This window comes from Aegilops tauschii, chromosome 7 (genome assembly GCF_002575655.3).
Source record: "Aegilops tauschii subsp. strangulata cultivar AL8/78 chromosome 7, Aet v6.0, whole genome shotgun sequence".
NCBI lineage: Eukaryota > Viridiplantae > Streptophyta > Magnoliopsida > Poales > Poaceae > Aegilops > Aegilops tauschii.
Genome location: NC_053041.3, coordinates 601,601,131 through 601,623,614, shown reverse-complemented (window position 1 = coordinate 601,623,614; position 22,484 = coordinate 601,601,131). Strand labels below are relative to the sequence as shown.

Genomic DNA, 22,484 nt, shown 5'->3' with positions numbered 1-22,484 from the left:
TATGCTACTTTGCTGCATCACCCTTTCCTCTTCAAGGGAAAACCAACGCAGTGCTCAAGAGGTAGCATAATCCAGTCATCAGATCGCTCTGGGTGTTTGGAGCGTAGAAATTTTTTGTGTTCGTCCATATACGGAGCCACCAAGGCGGAATTCTGTAGAACTGTGTAGTGTGCTTCAGTGGGAGAATGTCCGTCCATACATATTAGTTGGTTCCCTCCTAGCGTGCCTTTTCCATCCAGTCAGCCCTTATGCCGCGTTTCAGGAACACCAATCGGCTTAAGGTCAGGAATAAACTCAATACAAAACTCAATGACCTCCTCATTGTGATGGTCCTTGGAGATGCTTCCTTCTGGCCTAGCACGGTTATGAACATATTTCTTTAAGACTCCCATGAACCTCTCAACGGGGAATATATTGTGTAGAAATACAGGACCCAAAACGTTAATCTCTTCGCATAGGTGAACTAGGACGAGCCTCATGATGTTGAAGAAGGATGGTGGGAACACCAACTCGAAACTGACAAGACATTACACCAAATCATTCTCTAACCTTGGTATGATTTCTGGATCGATTACCTTTTGAGAGATTGCATTGAGGAATGCACATAGCTTCACAATGGCTAATCGAACGTTATCTGGTAGAAGCCCCCTCAATGCAACCGGAAGCAGTTGCGTCATAATCACGTGGCAGTCATGAGACATTAGGTTCTGGAATTTTTCTCTGCCATGTTTATTATTCCCTTTATATTCGACGAGAAGCCAGACGGTACCTTAATACTGAGCAGGCATTCAAAGAAGATTTCCTTCTCTTATTTGGTAAGAGCGTAGCTGGCATGACCCTGATGTATGCTGTCTTTTTCATGCATACGTTGCTGGTCCTCCCGTGCCTCAGGTGTATCTTTTGTCTTCCCATACACGCCCAAGAAGCCAAGCAGGGTCATGCAAAGATTCTTCGTCACGTGCATCACGTCGATTGCGGAGTGGACCTCTAGGTCTTTCCAATAGGGTAGGTCCCAAAATATAGATTTCTTCTTCCACATGGGTGCTCGTCCGTCAGCGTCATTCGGAATAGGTTGTCCGCCAGGACCCTTTCCAAAGACTACCTTCAAATCCTTGACCATATCATGTACATCAGCACCAGTACGGTGGCGAGGCTTTGTCTGGTGATCCGCCTCACCTTTGAAATGCTTGCCTTTCTTTCTTACGGAATGCCTTCTCGGAAGAAATCGACGATGTCCCAGGTACACATTCTTTCTACAATTGTCCAAATATATACTGTCGGTATCATCCAAACAGTGCATGCATGCGCAGTATCCCTTGTTTGTCTGTCCTGAAAGGTTACTGAGAGCAGGCCAATCATTGATGGTCACGAACAGCAACGCCTTTAGGTCAAATTCTTCCCCCATGTGCTCATCCCACGCACGTACACCTGTTCCATTCCACATCTGTAAGAGTTCTTCAACTAATGGCCTTAGGTACACATCAATGTCGTTGTCGGGTTGCTTAGGGCCTTCGATGAGCACTGGCATCATAATGAACTTCCGCTTCATGCACAACCAAGTAGGAAGGTTATACAAACATAGAATCACAGGCCAGGTGCTATGGTTGCTTCTCTGCTCCCCAAAAGGATTAATGCCATCTGCGCTTAGACCAAACCATACGTTCCTTGCGTCATCTGCAAACTCCTTCCCGTACTTTCTCTCGATTTTTCTCCACTGCGACCCGTCAGCGGGTACTCTCAACTTTCCGTCTTTCTTATGGTCTTCTCTGTGCCATCGCATAGACTTGGCATGCTCTTTGTTTTGGAACAAACGTTTCAACCGTGGTATTATAGGAGCATACCACATCACCTCGGCAGGAATCTTCTTCCTGGGGCGCTCGCCCTCGACATCACCAGGGTCATCGCGGCTGATTTTATAGCGCAATGCACCGCATACCGGGCAAGCGTTCAAATCCTCGTACTCACCGCGGTAGAGGATGCAGTCATTAGGGCATGCATGTATCTTCTGCACCTCTAACCCTAGAGGGCAGACAGCCTTCTTTGCTTCGTACGTACTCTCGGGCAATTCGTTGTCCTTTGGAAGCATATTCTTTATCATTACCAGCAACTTTCCAAACCCCTTGTCAGATACACCATTCTCTGTCTTCCATTGCAGCAATTCCAGTGTGGTGCCCAACTTTTTCTTGTCAGCTTCGCAATTCGGGTACAACAATTTCTTGTGATCCTCTAACATGCACTGCAACTTCTTCTTCTCCAAATCACTTGCGCAGTTTCTCTTTGCATCGGCAATGGCCCGACCTAGATCATCAGCGGGCTCATCTGATGCCTCTTCTTCAGCTTCTTCCCGCATTGCCGGCTCAGCTTCTTCCCCCATTGTTGTATCATCGTATTCAGGGAACCCATGGCCAGGATAGCTGTCGTCGTCCTCTTCTTCTTCATTGTCTTCCATCATAACCCCTCTTTCTCCGTGCTTGGTCCAAACATTATAGTGGGGCATGAACCGGACTTAAACAGGTGGACGTGAATGGTTCTTGACGTAGAGTTGTTGTGATCATTCTTACAGACAGCACATGGACAAGGCATAAACCATCCGCTCGCTTGTTTGCCTCAGCCGCAAGCAGAAAAGTTTGCACGCCATTAATGAACTCGGGAGAGCATCGGTCATCGTACATCCATTGTCGGCTCATCTTCATTACACAACATCGAAAAGACCAAATTAATACAAGTTCATACATAAAGTTCATACAACACTTAAATGCAACAAACAAATAACTCTCTAACTAAAGCATTTAAATGCAACAACAAATGCGATCAAGATCTCAACTAAGGTAACAATTGATCCAACAGCATAATGATACCAAACCTCACTATCAATGGCATATTTTCTAATCTTTCTAATCTTCAAGCGCATTTTCTCCATCTTGATCTTGTGATCATCGACGACATCGGCAACATGCAACTCCAATTCCATCTTCTCCCCCTCAATTCTTTTCAATTTTTCTTTCAAATACTCGTTTTCTCTTTCAACTAAATTTAACCTCTCGACAATAGGGTCGGTTGGAATTTCCGGTTCACAAACCTCCTAGATAAAAATATCTATGTCAACTTGATGGGCATAATAATTTGTCATAAACACGAAATGCAACAACTAGTTTTAAAAGAGAATATAACACATCCGAATCATAACAAGGACGAGGGCTGACGGGGACGAATATCAAAACTATGGCACTATGTATAACAAACAACGTACGGGTAAGATAATTATACGAGTAACTATATATCCAAATCACACAAACATCAAATTGGTAATGTAAAACATTCATGAACAAGAGGCTCACCACAAGGTGGTGCTGGCGACGGGACGGTGCGGGCGATCGACGGTGGTTACGACGGAGATTTAGAAGGCACTAAATAAACCACACCTACATATGCAAACTAAGTGTTATTTTTTTACCTCAAATTGCATATAAATCAAATACTAGCACATATATTTCCTCCCAAATTACTAAACTCGTAAATTAATCACTATACAAAGCATTGCAAGAGCTAATCTAGCAATGAGAGATGAAAGGACAAAGTTGCTAACCTTTGTGATCATTTGAATGGATGGGGGCCTTCAAATCTTGACAAATTTTGGGCAAAATATGTGATGAGCTTGAGAGGAAGAGAGGAAGAACAGAGAGGAGAGGGGAAAGGGGAAGAACAGAGCGAGCTCGGGTGGACGAAGGGTTTATGTACGACGACCTTTAGCACCGGTTCGTGCCACGAACCGGTACTAAAGGTGCTGGAGGGGCCCCGGACTGACAACATCCTGCCACCACTCACTTTAGTACCGGTTCGGCACGAACCGGTGCTAAAGGTTCGCCACGAACCGGTACTAATGAGAGCGGCCGGCTAACCATTGGAACCGGCACTAATGCACACATTAGTGCCGGCTCAAAATCAAACCGGCACTAATGTGCTTGACATTTGACCCTTTTTCTACTAGTGCGTTGTAGTCAATCTATAGGGTTCATGTGTGGGCTAGAGGGCCATAACCTCCCATCAGCTTGGGGGAGGGGGGGGGGGGTCTAGGTTGGTGCTAGAGGGCCATTGCCCCCACCCCCAGAAAAGGGCAACTGAGTGAAGGATGATATGTGTTAATTATATTAATTAACTATAATGTATGTGGTTTGTTAATCATATAAATCTTATGATTGCTCCTTAGGGATATTTACTGTTAAGTGACAAAAAATGTGATTCTTCTTCTCAAATTTATTAGTTTGATAATTAACAAAATTGTATTGTTTTTATGTTTGCTCAACTCTTCCCATATAATCTATTACCTGATATTAAAGGGAGAAAGATTTCATAGTTCTCCACCCATCACCACTTTATAACCGTTGGTTTTGTGTTAACCATAAAGACTGAAGGCTGCGATTCAAAAGTAGATATACATAAATTTTGATCCAATCAACAGATATGGTTTGGTTCATCTCAAATCGAAAACCAACCGGCGCATGTCGCATATTAGTCCGTGTTCCTGGCTCACGAGAACACAGGCGAACGTCCTCCGCCCTCGCTTGATTTTCTTGGAAAGAAAAACACGCCCTTCGTACGTAAGTTTATTCCCAGGAACGAGTGTTCTTGCCAATAACCTCTTCCGCCGCGTACGTATTGGTACTTGATTCTATGATTGCATTCTAAAAAAACATGGTTCTATTATTAGGATGTCTAACTTGATATGTCTTGGAGTAGTACTACTAAGGTATTTCCTATACCTTCTTAAATAATCTGTAAAAGGACCAGCCGACTGATTCTTCGTATACCTACTACTCTGGCTGAAAAAGATATTGAAGGGGCGGACGGCCATGACGATGACGGGCCTGCTTCCTGCCCCGTGGTGGCTGCTCCCGCTGTCCAAGAAGGTGCACATGCCGAATCCCCCAACCCAACAACCCCTGCAAACAGATGCTTGGCTGCTTCAGGAGGAGGGCTTCTTGTGATCAGCCATGGGCTACGCAGTTGTAGATGTGGTTGATCATCAAGGACATGTACTCGAACTGGACAGGACCTGTCGTGGTAGTCGGAGCGCTTGCAGGATTCAGATCATTAGCGCGCTCCTGCGTGATTACGCCATCCAAAGCATTCTCCCAGGGCTTGCTGGGCTGGAACGGGTCCGCATCATCGTCCCATCAACAACCTGTTATCGAGCCCAATCTCGCTCCAGTACATGGTGGTGCTCCCGGCATTCGGGATTGTCAAATTCCAGCATAATCTGCAAGTCACAGGGCAAGGTTCTGGACGAAACTGTGTGGGGTTCGCTTAGGGAGAGTTGGTGGTCCTATAGGTGTCGTATATTGTACAACTTTCTTCTGGGCAAGGTATTGGCTATGCCCGCCCAACCAGACCCACGCGGGGAGAAAATGGGTTGTTTGGTTGCCTGGCCTGCATCAGATTCTTGGCTCGCATGAACCTTAAAGAACTCCTCAGCCAGACCCGCTAGGAACGGTCGTTTCCAGCGAGCCTGACCCGAGTGATGCAGGGGAGGGAAACATGGCGCTGACTGCCTGCGTCCATGAAGATGGAACGAGCTCGCGCGCGTCTCCGGAAAAGCGGTGGAGGATTTGGCGTCACCGCCCGCCAAGTCGGCCACCCTATATAGCTAGCCTCGCCTCACCGTCTAAATTCCCGCTACTATTCCCCCTCTCGAGCTTTCCCTCTGGCGCGGATCGACATCGACGACTAGCTCCGCCACCGATTGACAGCGCGGATGGTGTTTGTGAGTTCAATCATCCCTCTTCTCTCTACTAGTTCTAGTTAGATCTGTGAGCATGTGGTAGGGTTAGATATGTGATCATGTTGTAGCATTGTACACCGCCGATCTGTGTGAGAGTGATGTTCTAGTAGATAGTGGTGATGGATTTGAAGCATGCTAGGAGTTGTTTCCATGTCGGCAATGATTGATAGCTAGTGATGTCTGGGTGGCCCCCAGACCGAACGTTTGGGCATTATCGACGTACCTATTATAGGATTCGAATGATTTTCTAATCCTTCCCTTTTCCTATTCCTACATTTTAGAATCATGTGAATCAATGAGGCCCTGTATAGTTTGTTGTTTTGAAGAACCTGTCAAAAAAATAGTTTTCTGTAGGAAAAAAAAGGTTTTTTTAGAAGAAAGAGTTTTGTTTTTTGAGCTCAGCCCAATGAACGAGTATGATGGAACAGGCCGATCTGGAGACGGGACACCAAGTCCGACTCGAGAGGCGGCTCCTGGGTCTCTAGGGTTGGGCCTGAACCATGGTTTTCAATTCCAGTTTCAGAAAAATTTCAGCACCAACCGAAATCACTGAAATTCAGTGAATTTCAGTGATTTCAGTTTCCTTTTCAGCCAAATGTCCGAAATATTCACTTGAATTCAATTAAAATTTTGAAAAAATTTAAAAATATTTTTAAAAATATTGGAATTGTTGTGCTATGCTGAAATTGCTGAAATATTTTGGCCGAAACGTAGTATTTCAGTGCCTGCTGAAATTACTGAAATTCAGTGAATTTCATCGAAATCTCACTGAAAATGAAAACCATGGCCTGGACTATATACGCCAGCCGCGGCCTCCTCCTCTTTGTTTCAGATCCAGCGAGAGAGAGACAGAGAAATCCCCAATCCACCGAACCCTAGCCAACCCTCAAAAAAAAAAACCTAGCCCACCAGGAGAGATCCTGCGATGGCCGTCGAGGAGACGCAGTTTGCCATGCCGATGGCTGCCTGCTGCGAGGATTTTCCCTTCACCCAGTTCCAGGCGGAGAAGGAGCAGGCGGAGTCGTTCGTCATGGCCAGGGCGGAGCCGGACGCGGCAATCCTCAAGGCCAAGTAGGCCAAGGTGGAGCCTGAGGCGGTGATCCTCAAGGCCAAGGCCAACGCCAAGGCGGAGAAGGGGCCGACGGTACTCAAGGCCAAGTCAAAGGCCGGGAAGGGGCGGGCGATCCTCAAGGTCAAGGCTAAGGCGGAGAAGGGGCCGGCGATCCTCAAGGCCAAGGCCAAGGCGGAGCTGGAGAAGGAGGAGGCGATCCTCAAGGCCAAGGCGGAGCTTGAGAAGGAGGAGGCGATCATCAAGGCCAAGGAGGAGGGGATCGTCAAGGCCAGCTGCTTCGGATCGGACGAGGGCAATTTGCCGTACGACAAGGTGTACCACGACTCGGACGACGAGCTAGACCATGAGACAGCCATGTCCAGGATTGAAGCGCGGTGGGAAATCTTTATGAAGGTGCAGGAGGCTCGCTTCCCTAACATGAAGTACCGGGTCTACCAGCCTGGGGAATACACCGGCGACGAGACGTCCGACTCTGATGATGAGCAGGAGTTCTACCGCCGCAAGTTTGAGGAGGCTGGGCATGTTTGGGCGTGAGATTATTGTCTTGTAATTCAACTGGGATGAAAGGAGGTTCACCAATGGTATCTGTATTAACTATTAGTCGAATGAATGGAAAAGAAGGGAAACGCTTCTAATCAGTAGTCTGATTAGAAGTATTCGTCAAACCGATCGACTACCGTCGATTCTAGTTGAATTGCACGTCTCCGGTCGCTGGATATTAGCAACAAAAAAAAGGAAAAAAATTCTACGTGCATGGATGACCCTCCCCAATCTCCTTCTCTCACATCACCCGCACGGCCGCATCTCCCTCGAGCTTGCCTTCAATTGCAGCCACCGTCCTATCACGTCATCGGCACCTCACCTCCCTAGATCCGTTCCCTTTATCCTCCCCACTCCATCTTCCTCTCCAACGATGTGTGATGTGGAGCGAACCTCGTGACGAGGGTCGGTCCGTTGTTGGCCCGATCTTTCACGGCACAAAAATCCATCGCAGCGAGAACTCGTCGCAGGTTTACGAAGATGCTCGCAAATCCCGCGGAAACAACACGCCAACCCCTCGATCCGAAGGAATAACGTGGACGAACCGTATAGACTCAGCTTGTAATCTCCTGCGCGTCGCGTCGCAGGAACTTACACGCCAGTAGAGATTGTTGACAAGAATTCTCTAATCTCGATAATGGCCGACGGCCGAAACACATAACGGTGTCTAATTCATCTTAACATAACCTCCTCCCTTTTTACATGACGTCCAAACTTGATTTTATAGCAGTAACCAACTTGAAGGACACACATATCTAAAACCTCTCCTAAGGCACACGTACACATACTTCCTAAATTTTGGACTCCTAATTTAAAACTAATTTGCCTTCTACATCTTGGCAAAGACCTAATAAAATAAAGATTGAATCTTCTATTTGTGCGTGTCTTGATCTTCTTTTCCTGACCTGGTGGACCCCATCCAGACTCCTTTAAACTCAGACTTCCTTGTGCGTTTATCTCTTGGTCGATCAGGTGGCCGTAGTCGGTTAAAGAAATAGCCAACGTGATTTCTTCCTCTTTTATCTGAAAGAAACTTTAATTTCCTTTTGATTTGCTGGACCGTGTCTTTATATTTTAGAAGCACTAACGTGTAGGCCTTGAAGATCAGATTATACATCTCCTGGTCTCTCTCATCCACGTACAAGATTAGATGGCCTCCAATTGTTTTCTGGCTGGACCCACTTGCATGCATGCAACCTTCCTGGTTGCCCGATGCATGCAAAGATAGAACATCTCGGTCCTCTGCCCAACTAGACTCAAACACACCCATATTTTGTACATCAACAACTTGATCATGAGAATTGTTGGTATGAATAGAACTAGAGCTGGTCATATCAATGTGATACCCAGGCGATATCGCTGGTGCTATATCGCGATGTTAGGAGTCCAGCCACATCTCCTTTGTGGTTCATGCTTCACTACCCGCCAGGTGACGAAGTAGCACCGGCGGCCTCCACTATCTTTTTCCCTTTTCGAAGTGCCAAAAATCGAAGGTATTACATTGTCGATTGCCTCCGTTGCATTATAATCTATACTCTCTTCCGATCTTTCTTAATTTGTTTGATTTGTAATTGGTACACTGTAATTTTGTTTGTAATGTATTGTCCGCTGAGTACTCATTATGCCTTCGTAGCTTGCTATTCACAACGCACAATTTTGCTACATACACAACAGAGGTATGCTTCTTCATCGTGTATATATATAGCTTCATACCTTTCACAGTTTGCTTCTACATTTTGTGAAGTTTTCTTCATTTCCATGATTTGTATGTATCGTAAGCATCATGTTTGTATCTAAAGCAAACAACTCAATACTTCTAATTTCTGCAGGGTTGACGGGAGTGTGGTAAAACATGCTTTCCTGATGGTGAGCATGTTCTGGTGGTCGATGGTGGGCATGACGTGTGGCGTGTGATCGAGTATCTCAGTGTCGCGTGTAATGGTCATCAGCTTGGAAGCAAACTATTAAGACATGCACTCGCTTGCTTGAGAGAAAAAAAATCATATTATGAAGTATAGTTTGTTCCACTGGAAGCTTGATTTTCATATGATGGAAGCAAACTGAGCACATTTGTATTTGTTGGAATCACGTCCCTACTATGGTTGAAGCATGTGTTATGTGTAATCATGTAATGATTCTTTTTTATGGAAACATGGTATTATTTGGTCGGAAGCAATTCTCTGGTCGATGGAAACAAAATTTTGATGTTTATGTAGCAAGAAATTTCATCATGTATTATTATTTCTTGGAATCACGTCCCTATTATCCTTGAAGCATGTGCTATGTGTAGTCATGATAATGCTTATGTTGTATAGAAAGAAGGTCTTATTTGGTTAGAGCAAACCTCTAGTGTATTGATTTTTTTTACATTAGGTAGAAAACAAATTTCTATTAACCATATCAAGATTAATTCACCATGGAAGCAAATTTCGTGATAAACGGAAGCAGGTTTAATTCCACATTACATTGGAGAAAAATGTCTTTGATGTTGAAGCAAAGTCATGCGACATAGCAAAATTAGGTAATAATGGAATTGCGATCTACTTCCTACAGAAGAAAACTAGGAACAGAAACTCATGTGATCCTAGGAAGTGCTTGTTAGGAAACAAACTAGGGAAGCACTAGGTTCGGACTACCAATCACTGCTTCCTATCTTCCTATCGATGACATCCCATTTTCCCCTTGATCTGACGAGAGTCATGCAGCGGGAAAGCAATGTTTACGGAGAAAGAAACGGCACGAGAGAGAATCGTGAATAGAGGGCGTGCATTAGGGAAGCAGGTATGAAGCAGCAACAAATTAGGGACGAGGCCCTCCTAATCTATGCGTGGCCTAGTTACCAAATCGGACACATATCATGCTTCCTATCCGACGGCCTTCGACCGGTCTGATAGATGCAAATCATCAGTAGTCTGATGCCTAGCGGCGCCCTGTCTTAAATGCGCTATGTTACTCCCACTATGACCAGCCTAATGAATGAATGAATGACCATAAAATTAATTCCCCTCTGAAGAGGCGTTGGTCAAGTTTGTCCGCCGCGACGGCCGGCGTGCCTCAACTCGCGATGACGGCGGTCATCACCATGGAATTGCGTGCTTCAACTCACGAGAAATGCAAAGATTTTAGCAATAATTAATTGCATTGATATTTTCCTAGCGTATGGCACTGTGTAGTCCGATTAGTAATCATTTTTCACGGGAAACAAATTGACTTTATGATTAAACAAGGTAGTACAACGGACGGAACAAACTGAAATACTTGAGCTATATATAGCTGATAAAAATAGAGGTATGTCAACTTCTCTAAAGTATATTTCAAAAATAAAGGTCGCCTCGGGCTCATCATCTATGTATACAAAAGGTTACATCATGTCTTTGATGTTTTTGTCTCTAGCTCCGGTCTTTGCATCTTCACATTCTTTCCTTACCAACCTCTGATGAAGCAGCGTCAAGGACAAGGTCACTCAATCTTCTGTTCAACAGTATATCAAACGTTGTTATTTGAGGCCCACCATTTATAAAAGAGAGAAAAAGGTTTCAGCCCACGAAGCCACTGGAGAAATCTTTGGTGAGACAAAATACTCGGAGCAACCACCGGCAAGATCTTAGTTGAGACAAAATTTTCCAAGTGCAAGTCACAAAGGCCAGCACCCAAAAGGTTGCTTGCAAATTCCAGACGCTGTGTGCACTTCTGTGTGAGTGGATCGTAGACTTGCAATGTCGATGTTGCCGAGAACTTATCCTGCACATAGAAGAGCAACTTTTCACCATCATGCATCTCCGTCAAAGGCATCACCCGTTCAACTCGTGAATCCGTATCTATTGCGTACGCCTTTTCCCAGACGCCTTTGGTGGGATCACTGAGAAGCCATATGAGCCATATGTTGTTCGAGGTTCGTTGAACCACGCATAGGGTGTTATTAAGCTTGACCATACAGCTTGTTTTTGTCTTCCTTTGTGGTTTTCCATCAGATTTCGTTGGGCCCTTGATCGACACCCTCCACTCCTCACTTTCGAGATCAGAGCGGAGTATAGAGACTTCTTCCGCCAGCCCTGACATGGACCCGGAAAGGAAGTGCATCACACCTTGTACGTGCGAGACGGGGCGGCACAACCGACGTTGAGATCCCAGAAGGATTCCCTGTTCCACTGCATAGAGATCCTCGTCACAGCCCCGGTGGGGAGATCAATGGCGTTGATGACCGACTGGACGCCAAGATAATCATTGGTGATGCAGACCGTGCCGTCGAGGCGGTAGCCGTAGGTGCAGACACCGGGCCTGTTGATAACTCTTACGACGTTGCCGTCCGTGTCCATCAGCCGCAGGTCTCTGGTGTTTTCATCGGAGGAGTCGGCAGCGAGGAAGAGGAGCAGCGGCTCGGTGCGGTCTCTGTGCGCGGCCACGAACGCCGGGCCGGTGATGAGGGCATCCCACGCGCTGGACACGCACCGGAATCTGCAGGCCGACTTCACCGGCACCCGTGAGAGTATCTCGAAGACCACATCTTCTGGTAACGGCGCCAGCATCGTCGGCGAGCCGATGGTAAAAACGCCCGTGTGTTGTTGAGGAGGGAAGGATCGAGAGAAGGATTGCGTTCAGGTAGTCAATATTTCAGGTCATATGCCTCTTCATATGTATTCTGGAGATTTTATGACTTCTTCGTAGTAGAACTAGACCCCGAAAAGGACCCCAGTTCTTGAGGAGGGACGAGAGAAGGACAGCGAACGTACGATCTCCTACAGTCCGGACTCACGTGAGATCATCGATCTCTAAGTACACGCGCACAGGCTCGTCGGTCGAGTCCGGACTCCTTTTCGAGTTCTAACGTAATTCCATACGATACGACTGCTACACATCCGACTCCTTTTTGAGGTCTAACAGCACACAAACAATCTAAGAAAAAAAGCCATGAACACGAGAACTTACGTATTTGTATCATCGCATGGCCGACGCGATGATGCTGCCGTTACCAGACGACGTGATTTTTAAGATACTCTCGTGGGTTCCGGCGAAGTCCGTCTGCAGATTCCGGTGCATGACTAGTGGGTGGCATGCTCTCATCTCCACACCGGCGTTCGTCCCCGCACACAGAGCCCGCGCGGAGCCACTACTCTTGTTTCTGGTCGTCTTCTGCCATGGTACCTACAATGAGCTGCGGCTGGTCGACGCGGATGGCAACCTAGCTAGTAAAGACCATTAAGAGGGGAGGTCTTTCGACTTGCAGCTGCCGCCTCGACGGTTATGCCTGTTAAATTGTGATCCAATTTATACTGTGTTGGACAAGATGTAGTACAACCGGTGTGGGCCTTTGCGTCGAGGTCGACGCGTACGAGTACAACTCGTTTACTTGTCCTCCAAGGACTCTCATGTATTGCCCTCATATATATCCCATGTAGTCACACCTAAGACGGCCTGTCGTCTCGTGCTTGTAATACTCCTCCTCATAATGATTGCGCCTTCGTGCGTCCGTGGTTTTCTCCCGCAAGGGTTTTCACGTAAAAATCTATGTCTCTTTGTCTCATTTATTTCTCGTTATTATCTAACAACTGGTATCAGAATCAAGTTGCAATATACGAGGTTTGAGAGGAGAGATTAGGGTTACGTTCGCCGTCGCCGGCGCGTGACCAGGCGATCCGAAGCCGGATCGATTTTTCAGCCGAGACCGACAGTCGTCCATGGCCAACACAAAGCTTCCGCCGCTCCGTCGCGTCAAATCGCAAGTCGCCAGACCGAGTTTTTCCGCTGCAGCCGTTCTTGACCAAGTCGTCGAGAGTTCCGCCGAGTTGTTGCCACTGCTGTTGCACTAGGGGTGCTGTCCATGCTGCCCTGCTACTGCTCTACGTCAAATCAGAAGGCTTCAAGTCCCGAGGGAATCAACCACATCGCTGCTGCTACTTTTGTCTGGCGTGAAGACTAGTACAGTATTGCACAAGTACGTGACCAAGCTAGTACTAATTGACAGATCAGATTTTTCTGTCTTCGGTTGCTACTACGTACCACTACAAAAGCTACCAGGTGCTATTTATCCATTATTTTTTATTTTGCTCCGCAAACTAATTCTGTTAAGAATTATTCTACTCCGACTTGTACTACTTTGTGCACAGATTTGTTCGACTCATGGCATTCATGAAGTACGATCTTCCACTACTGGACCTGACACAAGGTTTATCCTATGGCAAGTGAAGATGCGGGCGTTGTTGGCACAGTCCGACTAGATGAAGCATTGGATAGTTTTGGGAAGAACCGGATTCAGGACTGGACTGATGAGGAGAAAAGAATTGATTGTAAGGCTTTGTCACAAATTCAACTCCATTTGTATAATAATATTTTGCAGGAAGTTTTGAGCGAGAAAAATGCCACCGCTCTATGGTTAAAGCTGGAAGGGATTTGCATGACTAAAGAGCTCACTAGCAAGATGCATCTGAAGCAAAAATTATTCTTGGACAGGTTACCCGAGGGAGGTAATGTTTTGAATCATATTTCAGAATTTAAAGAGATCATATCTGATCTAGCTGTAATGGATGTTAAGTATGAAGAGGAAGATACTGCTTTAATGTTACTTTGTTCACTGCCAAGTTCTTATACCAATTTTAGAGACACCATATTATATAGTCGTGATACTCTCACACTTAAGGAGAAGATGAAATTAATGGTGCCTCATGATGGTTCGAGTTCATCCCAAGCCGAGGGATTATCTGTTCATGGCAGGACAAAGGAGAAGAACTCCAATAATGGAAACAGAGGCAAAAGTAAAAACAGCTACAGAGGCCGGTCGCAATCCAAAGACAAGAAATATTGCAGATATTACAAAAGAGACGGGCATGACATCTCAGAGTGTTTCAAGTTGCAGAACAAGGAAAAGAGGAAAGGTAACAAACAAGGTGAAAATTCTGCTAACGTTGCTCGTGATGATAGTTCTGATGATGCTCTTGTCGTTATTGCTGGATGTGCTGAGACCAATGATGAGTGGGTACTTGACACCGCATGCACTTTTCATATGTGTCCACATAGAGATTGGTTTAATACTTTTGATTCCACTAGTTCTGCTGGTTCTGTTTTGGGTTTTGATAATTCACCATGCAAGATTGAAGGCATAGGTTCTATTCGAATCAAGATGTTTGATGACATAATCAGAATTTTGACAGATGTTCAGTATATTTCGAAGGTGAAGAGAAATCTTATATGTATGAGTGCCCTTGATGCAAAGGGGTACAAGTATTCAGGTGGAGATAGTGTTTTGAAGGTCACCAAAGGTTCCCTTATTGTGATGAAAGGTGACTTAAGTTCGACCAATGGTCTTTATTACCTTCGAGGTTCTACCGTTTCAGGTAACGCTACTCCAGTTATTTCAAAGAATTCTGATTGTGATGCTGCTAACCTTTGGCATATGCGTCTTGGACATATGAGTGAACTTGGTTTGGCAGAGTTAAATAAGAGAGGTCTTCTTGATGGATATGAACCTGGTAAATTGAAATTTTGTGAGCATTGTATCTTCGGCAAGCACAAGAGGGTGAAGTTCAACACTTCGGTTCAAACAACTGAGGGTATTCTTGATTATGTTCATTCTGATTTATGGGGACCATCTCGCAGAAAGTCACTAGGTGGTGCTAGTTACATGCTAACTATTATTGATGATTATTCGAGAAAAAGTTTGGCCTTATTTCTTGAAGCATAAATATGAAGCATTCTCAGCATTTAAGGAGTGGAAAATTATGATTGAAAGGCAAACTGAAAATAAGGTAAAGATACTTCGCACTGATAATGGTATGGAATTCTTTTCTAAGCAATTTAAGAATTATTGCAAGTCTGAAGGCATTGTCAGACACTACACCGTTCCTTATACTCCTCAACAAAACGGTGTTGCTGAGCGTATGAACAGGACCATTATTTCCAGAGCCCGTTGCATGTTGTCCAATGCAGGTTTGCATAGGCGTTTTTGGGCTAAGGCCGCTTCCACTGCTTGTTATCTCATTAACCGTTCACCATCTATTGCTCTTAATAAGAAAACTCCAATTGAGGTATGGTCTGGTTCACCTGCTGATTATTCACAGTTGAGAGTTTTTGGTTGCACTGCTTATGCTCATGTTGATAATGGAAAATTGGAGCCTAGGGCTGTTAAGTGCATCTTTCTTGGTTATAAGTCTGGTGTTAAAGGTTTTAAATTATGGAATCCTGAAACCCAGAAGATTGTTATTAGCAGAAATGTTATCTTTCATGAATCTGCTATGTTACATGATGTTTCATCTACTAATGTTCTTGTTGAGAGTGAACAATAGCCGATTGTTCAGGAGTCTACTGTTCAGGTGGAGCATGTTATTGATTCAGGTGATGCATCTGGTAATGAAATTGTTGATGCACATGATGAACCCGTCGTTAATGATGATAATGCCACTCCCACTCCAAATCAGCCTATTGTTCCGCCCAGTTGGAATCTCGCACGTGACAGAGTTAGACGGGGTATTAATAAACCTGACAGGTTAATTGAAGAGTGCAATATTGTTTCTTTTGCTTTATCTGTTGTAGAAGAAATTAAAGGTAATTCTGAGCCTTCTTCATATTCCGAGGCTATTATTTCTGGTGATAGTAATAAGTGGATAACCGCTATGCATGATGAGATGGAATCACTTGAAAAGAATGGCACTTGGGATTTAGTAAGATTACCTAGAGAGAAGAAACCTATTCGTTGCAAGTGGGTTTCAAGAGGAAAGAAGGTGTTTCTCCTAATGATGAGACAAGATATAAAGAAAGGTTAGTTGTTAAAGGTTATAGCCAGATTCCAGGTATTGACTATAACGAAGTCTTTTCTCCTGTTGTGAAGCATAGCTCTATTCGCACTTTACTCAGTATTGGTGCCATGCATGATTTTGAGCTTGAACAATTGGATGTTAAAACTGCATTTTTACATGGAGAATTAGAAGAGGATATTTATATGGAACAACCTGAAGGTTTTGTTATTCCTGGAAAAGAAAAGCCTGTTTGCAAGTTAAAGAAATCTCTTTATGGATTGAAGCAATCCCCTAGACAGTGTTACAAGAGATTTGACACCTTTATGCTCTCTTAAGGTTTCAAAAGGTCTAATTATGATAGTTGTGTTTATTTGAAAACGGTCAACGGTTCAACTATTTATTTGCTCCTTTATGTTGATGATATGCTAATTGCTGCAAAGAGTATGTCAGATATTGATGAACTAAAGAAGCAATTGAGTAATGAAATTGAGATGAAGGATTTGGGTGCAGCAAAGAAAATACTTGGCATGGAAATATCCAGAGATAGACCGTCTGGAAAAGTATATCTAAGTCAGAAGGGATATGTTGATAAAGTTCTTCGTCGTTTTAATATGCATAATGCCAAGCCGGTGAGTACTCCGTTAGCTGCACACTTCTAATTATCATCAACTTTATGTCCTAAGTCAAATGCAGATATTGAGTACATGTCTAGAGTTCCCTATTTGAGTGCAATTGGTTCACTTATGTATTTTATTCTCGTCCGGATTTATCATATGCATTGAGTGTTGTCAGTAGATACATGGCTTGTTCTCGTCCGGATTTATCATATGCATTGAGTGTTGTCAGTAGATACATGGCTAATCCTGGAAAAGAGCATTGGAAAGCAGTTCAGTGGATTTTTAGATACCTGCGTGGTACTTCTAAAGCTTATTTACAGTTTGGGAAAACTGGAGATGGACTTGTTGGTTTTGTTGATTCTGATTTTGCTGGTGTTTTGGATAAGAGAAGATCACTCACAGGTTATGTTTTCACCATTGGTGGTTGTGCTGTGAGTTGGAGAGCAACTTTGCAGTCTATTGTGGCTTGTTCCACTACTGATGCCGAGTATATGGCTATTTCTGAGACATGCAAAGAAGCTATCTGGTTGAAAGGTTTGTATTCTGAGATTTGTGGAGATTCATCTTGCCCTACCATATTTTCTGACAGTCAAAGTGCTATATATCTTACAAAGAATCCAATGTATCATGAGAGAACAAAGCACATTGATCTCAGATTTCATTATATTCGAGATGTTGTTGCTGAAGGCAATTTGAAGGTATGCAAGATAAGTACTCATGATAATCCTGCTGATATGATGACAAAGCCAGTTCTGACCAATTAGTTTGAGCTTTGCTCAGGCTTAGTTGGTATTTCTCACTAGTCTGATGGACTTTGACGCACAAGGTGTTTATGCTGATTTGGATGGAGTTATTCACTATCTTCGACTACTGGAGGGAATTTGGATCAAGGTGGAGATTGTTAAATTGTGATCCAATTTATACTGTGTTGGACTAGACGTAGTACAACCGGTGTGGGCCTTTGCGTTGACGTCGACGCGCGTACGAGTACAACTCATTTACTTGTCCTCCAAGGACTCTCATGTATTGCCCTCATATATACCCCATGTAGTCACATCTAAGACGGCCTGTCGTCTCGTGCTTGTAATACTCCTCCTCATAGTGACTGCGCTTTCGTGCGTCCGTGGTTTTTTTCCGCAAGAGTTTCCACGTAAAAATATGTGTCTCTTTATCTCATTTATTTCTCGTTATTATCTAACAATGCCTCACCGATGATTATTGGGTCACTTCTGGCAACTACAATTATGCCGTCAACGTGATCGATCTGGCCACTGAGAATGTGATGAGGAGGACCTCTGCAGAGTTGAACTACAAATCTATTATCAATCTCAACGTCGGATGTGCCGCCCCGTCTGGCACGTACAAGTTAATCCGCCTCAAGAGCCCAAGTGCTCAACAGGCTTGCAAGGTTCTTACATTAGAAGATGGCGCCAAGTGGAGGCAGATGCAGTCTCCTTCGGAACTAGTAGTCCCTACCATCTATAACCACAACCCCACGATCATGGTCAATGGTGTCATGCACTTCCTTTATCAGTCGCACTTGGACAAGGACTATCACCATATACTTCGGCTTGATCTTGAAAAATGAGGAATGGATGCCGTCGATCAAGGCCCCGATGAGATCTTTTGACCAACTACACGGGAAGACACAAACGAGATGTATGGTCAAGCTTAATGACACCCTATGCATCGTTCAAGAGAGCTCAATCAACACATGGCTCATATGGCTCATGAATTTTCTTTTAGAAAAGGAGGATGACCCCCGGCCTCTGCATCTGAACAATGCATGCAGCCACTTTATAAATTGTTCACACAAGATCATACAAAGTCATTCAACAGTAAGACTAAAGCCACCATCTAGGCAACATCTATCGCTACTCCTAACCAGTTGATGAAGGGGCGCTGATAGTCTAGGCCTAATACCAAACAGACCTCGCATCCAAACCTAACATCTAAGACCTGAGGTCCCAACCAGGACGCTTGCAGGGTATGGGGCACCCACCAGTCCGGCGCACTCCTCAACCAGGACGCCTACCGAGTATGAGGCCGCCGCAGCCACCTGCCACCAATCCATCTTCAGTGTTGTACTGCTGCATCAACCTTGCCCGGTCTCGCTGCCGTCGACGTCACCATGGCGCCAGACAGCTCCACCGCCCTGCGCTCGTCCATCCAGCCACATCAGTCGTCGCTATGCAGCTGCTCCGTGCCGCCAATACTCGTCGTCATCGACGCGGTAGATACAACGCCGCTCCTCCTGCCAACCTCCACACCGTCGCCGCTGTTGGAGCTACGCGGAGTCCACCACCCGTAGCACCTCTCCCCGAACAACTGAGCCCCCCAAGATGGCGCCTCCATGGAGGTTACGACGTGCAAGACGTCGCCGCCGCCCAATCCAATCTGAACTTAGGACTTTCGTCCGGGAGGTATTCGGAGGTGGATAGGAGGAACCTCGGCTTCGCCTTCATGAAGGGTAACGACGTTTGAGGGACGTCACCGATGCCGAGCCGGTCCAGCCGGCCAAAGTTTCCTCCATTCCCCATCCTTTACCACCAACCTTCGTCTGCTCCGCCGGCAGCGAGCCAAGAACCAAAACTTACATAGATGAGATTGCCATGGTGTAGAGAAGACATCCGTGGTAGATATCCAGGCGTCGAATCAGACGATCCGACGTAGCCAGCGGCGAAGACCACCAGCCCGCGCCGGCCGGCCGTGTCCAGCATCAGATCGAGATCCGATCTGAACCCGGCGGCACCCGCAACCTCCTGCCGCGTAGACATCACCACACCGCGCGATGGGATCTCGCCGCTGCTGCCGCACCGCGCACAACGTCGACAAAGGAAGCCCAGCCGCCGCGCCGCCGGATCCCACGCAAACCCAGCAGCTCCTCGCAATCCAGCCGTCCCGCGCCGGTGGAGATGCTTGAAGGGGAAGAAGTCCCGTCGCCGCCCGGCCGGCCAGGCTTTGCCTGGTGGCGCTGCGGACGGCGGCGAGGAGGGCGGGAGGCGGGAGGGCTCGAGTGGGAGTGCGACTAGGGTTTTCCCCCGGATCGCCCACGGGGGCGGCGCGAGGGGCACGGGGTTTTGTCCTACTGCTAAGGCTGTTTTGTCTCATGACTGGCCCCGCAAAAGGCACCTGGATCAAGGTGTACACCATACCAATGGCATCACCATGTGATTCGGTGATGCCTTTGAGGGTGATGCGTGACGGTCGAAAGTTGCTTTTCTATGTGTACGGTAGCGTAAATTTGTACACAACGGCAGCTTCGGCACTGCACGTCTACGATCCACTCACAGGAAAATGCACACACCACCTCAAGTTTGCGAGCAACCTTTTGGGCCGTGCTGTTCCGTGCGACTTGCACTTGGAAAATTTTGTCTCGCCTAAGATCTCCTTGATGGCCATGCCGAGTGTTTGTCTCGTCTAAGATTTTGCCACTGGCTACACCTGCTGAATCCTATTTTTGTGTTTTGCAAGTGAGTTTTGGCTTACCAAATAATGATTTTGAGGTGGCGTTGAATGGAACCTTGTATGACCTACCTTGTCCTCGACATCTACTCTGTCGGAGGTTGAAGAGGAGGTGAAGTTGCAAAGAGTGGAGAGAGGCTATTACTTTTACATAATTTTTTGTAACTTATTTGTGCATTCATAGATGACGAGCCCGCGACATACGTTAAATTTCAAAATAAAATTTGAAGAACTTGACACAATACTACTGGAAAAACACATTTTGTTTTGTGCTTCTCGATATGCTGAGTGTATTTTATTGGTGTCCCAATAAGACGTGTGGTGCCGCACTGTGCACGTCAAAGAGAAGTGTCTTGGCATAAGGCCACATACGCCATGACAGGGCTCAAAAAGACTCGGCGTATATTGAAACTCGACATATATGGGTCAAAGTTGAGTGTCGTCGTGGCCCGCACAGCGAACAGCTGCCCACATGACTGTGCACGTCGCAGTTGTCAGCCCGTGACGGTGGTCCATATAAGCCAAGTGTTACCTAACAGAGCTCACGGCGTATATAAAATCTTTTTTTATTTTAAATCGAAATGTTTCACCGGTCATGAAGTTAAGTGCGTCTCTCTCTCTCTCTCTCTCTCTCTCTCTCTCTCTCTGGAAGAAAAAAAATCAAATTCAAACTTATACTTTTCAGAAAATTTGAAATAAAAATACACATATAGCCAGACATAATGTGCATGTATGTAAATTTTCAAGATGAAATACATTGAAATAATTGCTAAAAAAATAAATATATTGCTTTTCAGTACATGTTCTGCTCATTCTTACAGTTCATGGTTTTTTTTGCAGCTCCCAATTCAAGGAATTTTTCATGACATTTTACACACATATACATTACATCCATGTATAGATGTATATTCTTTTTCAAAATTTATTTAAAATGAAAGGTTTAATTTTTTTTTCTAATATACATGCATCTCATCGACGCGGCAAGCGCAGAAAAAAAGAACTTTGCAACTTATTATCAGCTATGTAAGTTAAGCTCAATCTTGCAGAGCTCACACGCAACAACATGAACAATAATCATGCATCGGCAGCATCACATACATACATCACATATATTGCCTTGCCTTAACAAAATCGACAGTATGCTATGCTACTCAATTCTCTAGACAAACACAATGTCTATATCAATGGATGCATGGTTCATCCAGCTCCCCCTTTTTTTATCTTTCGATCAACGCGAACAAGTATTTGGCCGCCACATGGTCTTCTGCACAAACAGAAGGCCTTGTCCTGGGAGCACGACAGCCAGACCTCCCATGCAGCTGCAGCGACTTGACGATCGTCTCCACCTCGGGTATCGTCTCCACCTCGGGTATCGTCTCGGTATCGTCCCTCACTACCGGTCCACCTCCACAATCACAGCCAGCAGTTTAGACCTACAACCACAACATCCAACACTTGTGTGTTCTATCCGCAACCATAACGGACAACATGTTTTCCATGAATATATACAGCAGGTTAAACAACATTTGATCATGGACAGTGCTCTCCTGTCAAGACCTTACCTCTTCTTAATCATGGAGAAGAGATGGTTCACGTGCATGAGATTGTAGCTTCTCAGGTAGGTGCTAAATGACTCGCACCAGTCGTGGTAGAGCCCAAACCGCCTGCGCTGTGGTATATGGTTGGGACTGTGTCGGGCAAATCGATGGGAACTACATTCATGACCCACACCTTCATGTTTCCCAAAAGCTGCTGCAAACCTACAACAGGAGGCGTGTCCCAGGATTAATGTACTGTGCTGCAATATGAAGTAATTTCTGCTCCTGGGCTTGAGAAGAACTCTTGATCTACACTCTTATAACATTGATTGCCATGGAAGAAAAGTATAGATTTGGCGGCACCATTTCCATGCTTTTCGATGATAAAAAAGAACAATGACGTAGATGTGGTCTTACCCTCCGTATCTCCATCACGTTTCTGACAGCAGACCAGTTAATACCCAGGCCTTCCATATACGAAATGTGTATCACCAGCTTCCAGTGCTCGTAGTCCGCTTGAAAATCCTTAGGGGGGGAGGCTTTCCACACACTCCAGCCTCAGAGCTTTTCTGCCAGTAAGGTGGTCTTTCTTTCCACCCTGAATGGCCATTCTGCCGGCCACCGTGAACCACGGAGAGGCGGGGTCTGCGGCAATTTATGGTATGCTCATGCACCCCATGACATGAGGTCTAACAAAGGCTACCAACCAATCTCACTTAACCTCGCTTGGGGTGAAGAAGACGATCT

General features: G+C 45.4%; 1 protein-coding gene across 1 annotated transcript; it reads right to left on the bottom strand.

Moving 5' to 3' along the window:
- Positions 1-11,470: 11,470 nt before the first annotated feature.
- LOC109754945 (F-box protein At3g49450-like) lies at positions 11,471-11,917 on the bottom strand. Its single transcript, XM_020313837.1, has one exon. It carries the CDS (start codon positions 11,915-11,917, stop codon positions 11,471-11,473), a length of 447 nt encoding a protein of 148 aa, XP_020169426.1.
- Between the last annotated feature and the right edge of the window lie 10,567 nt (positions 11,918-22,484).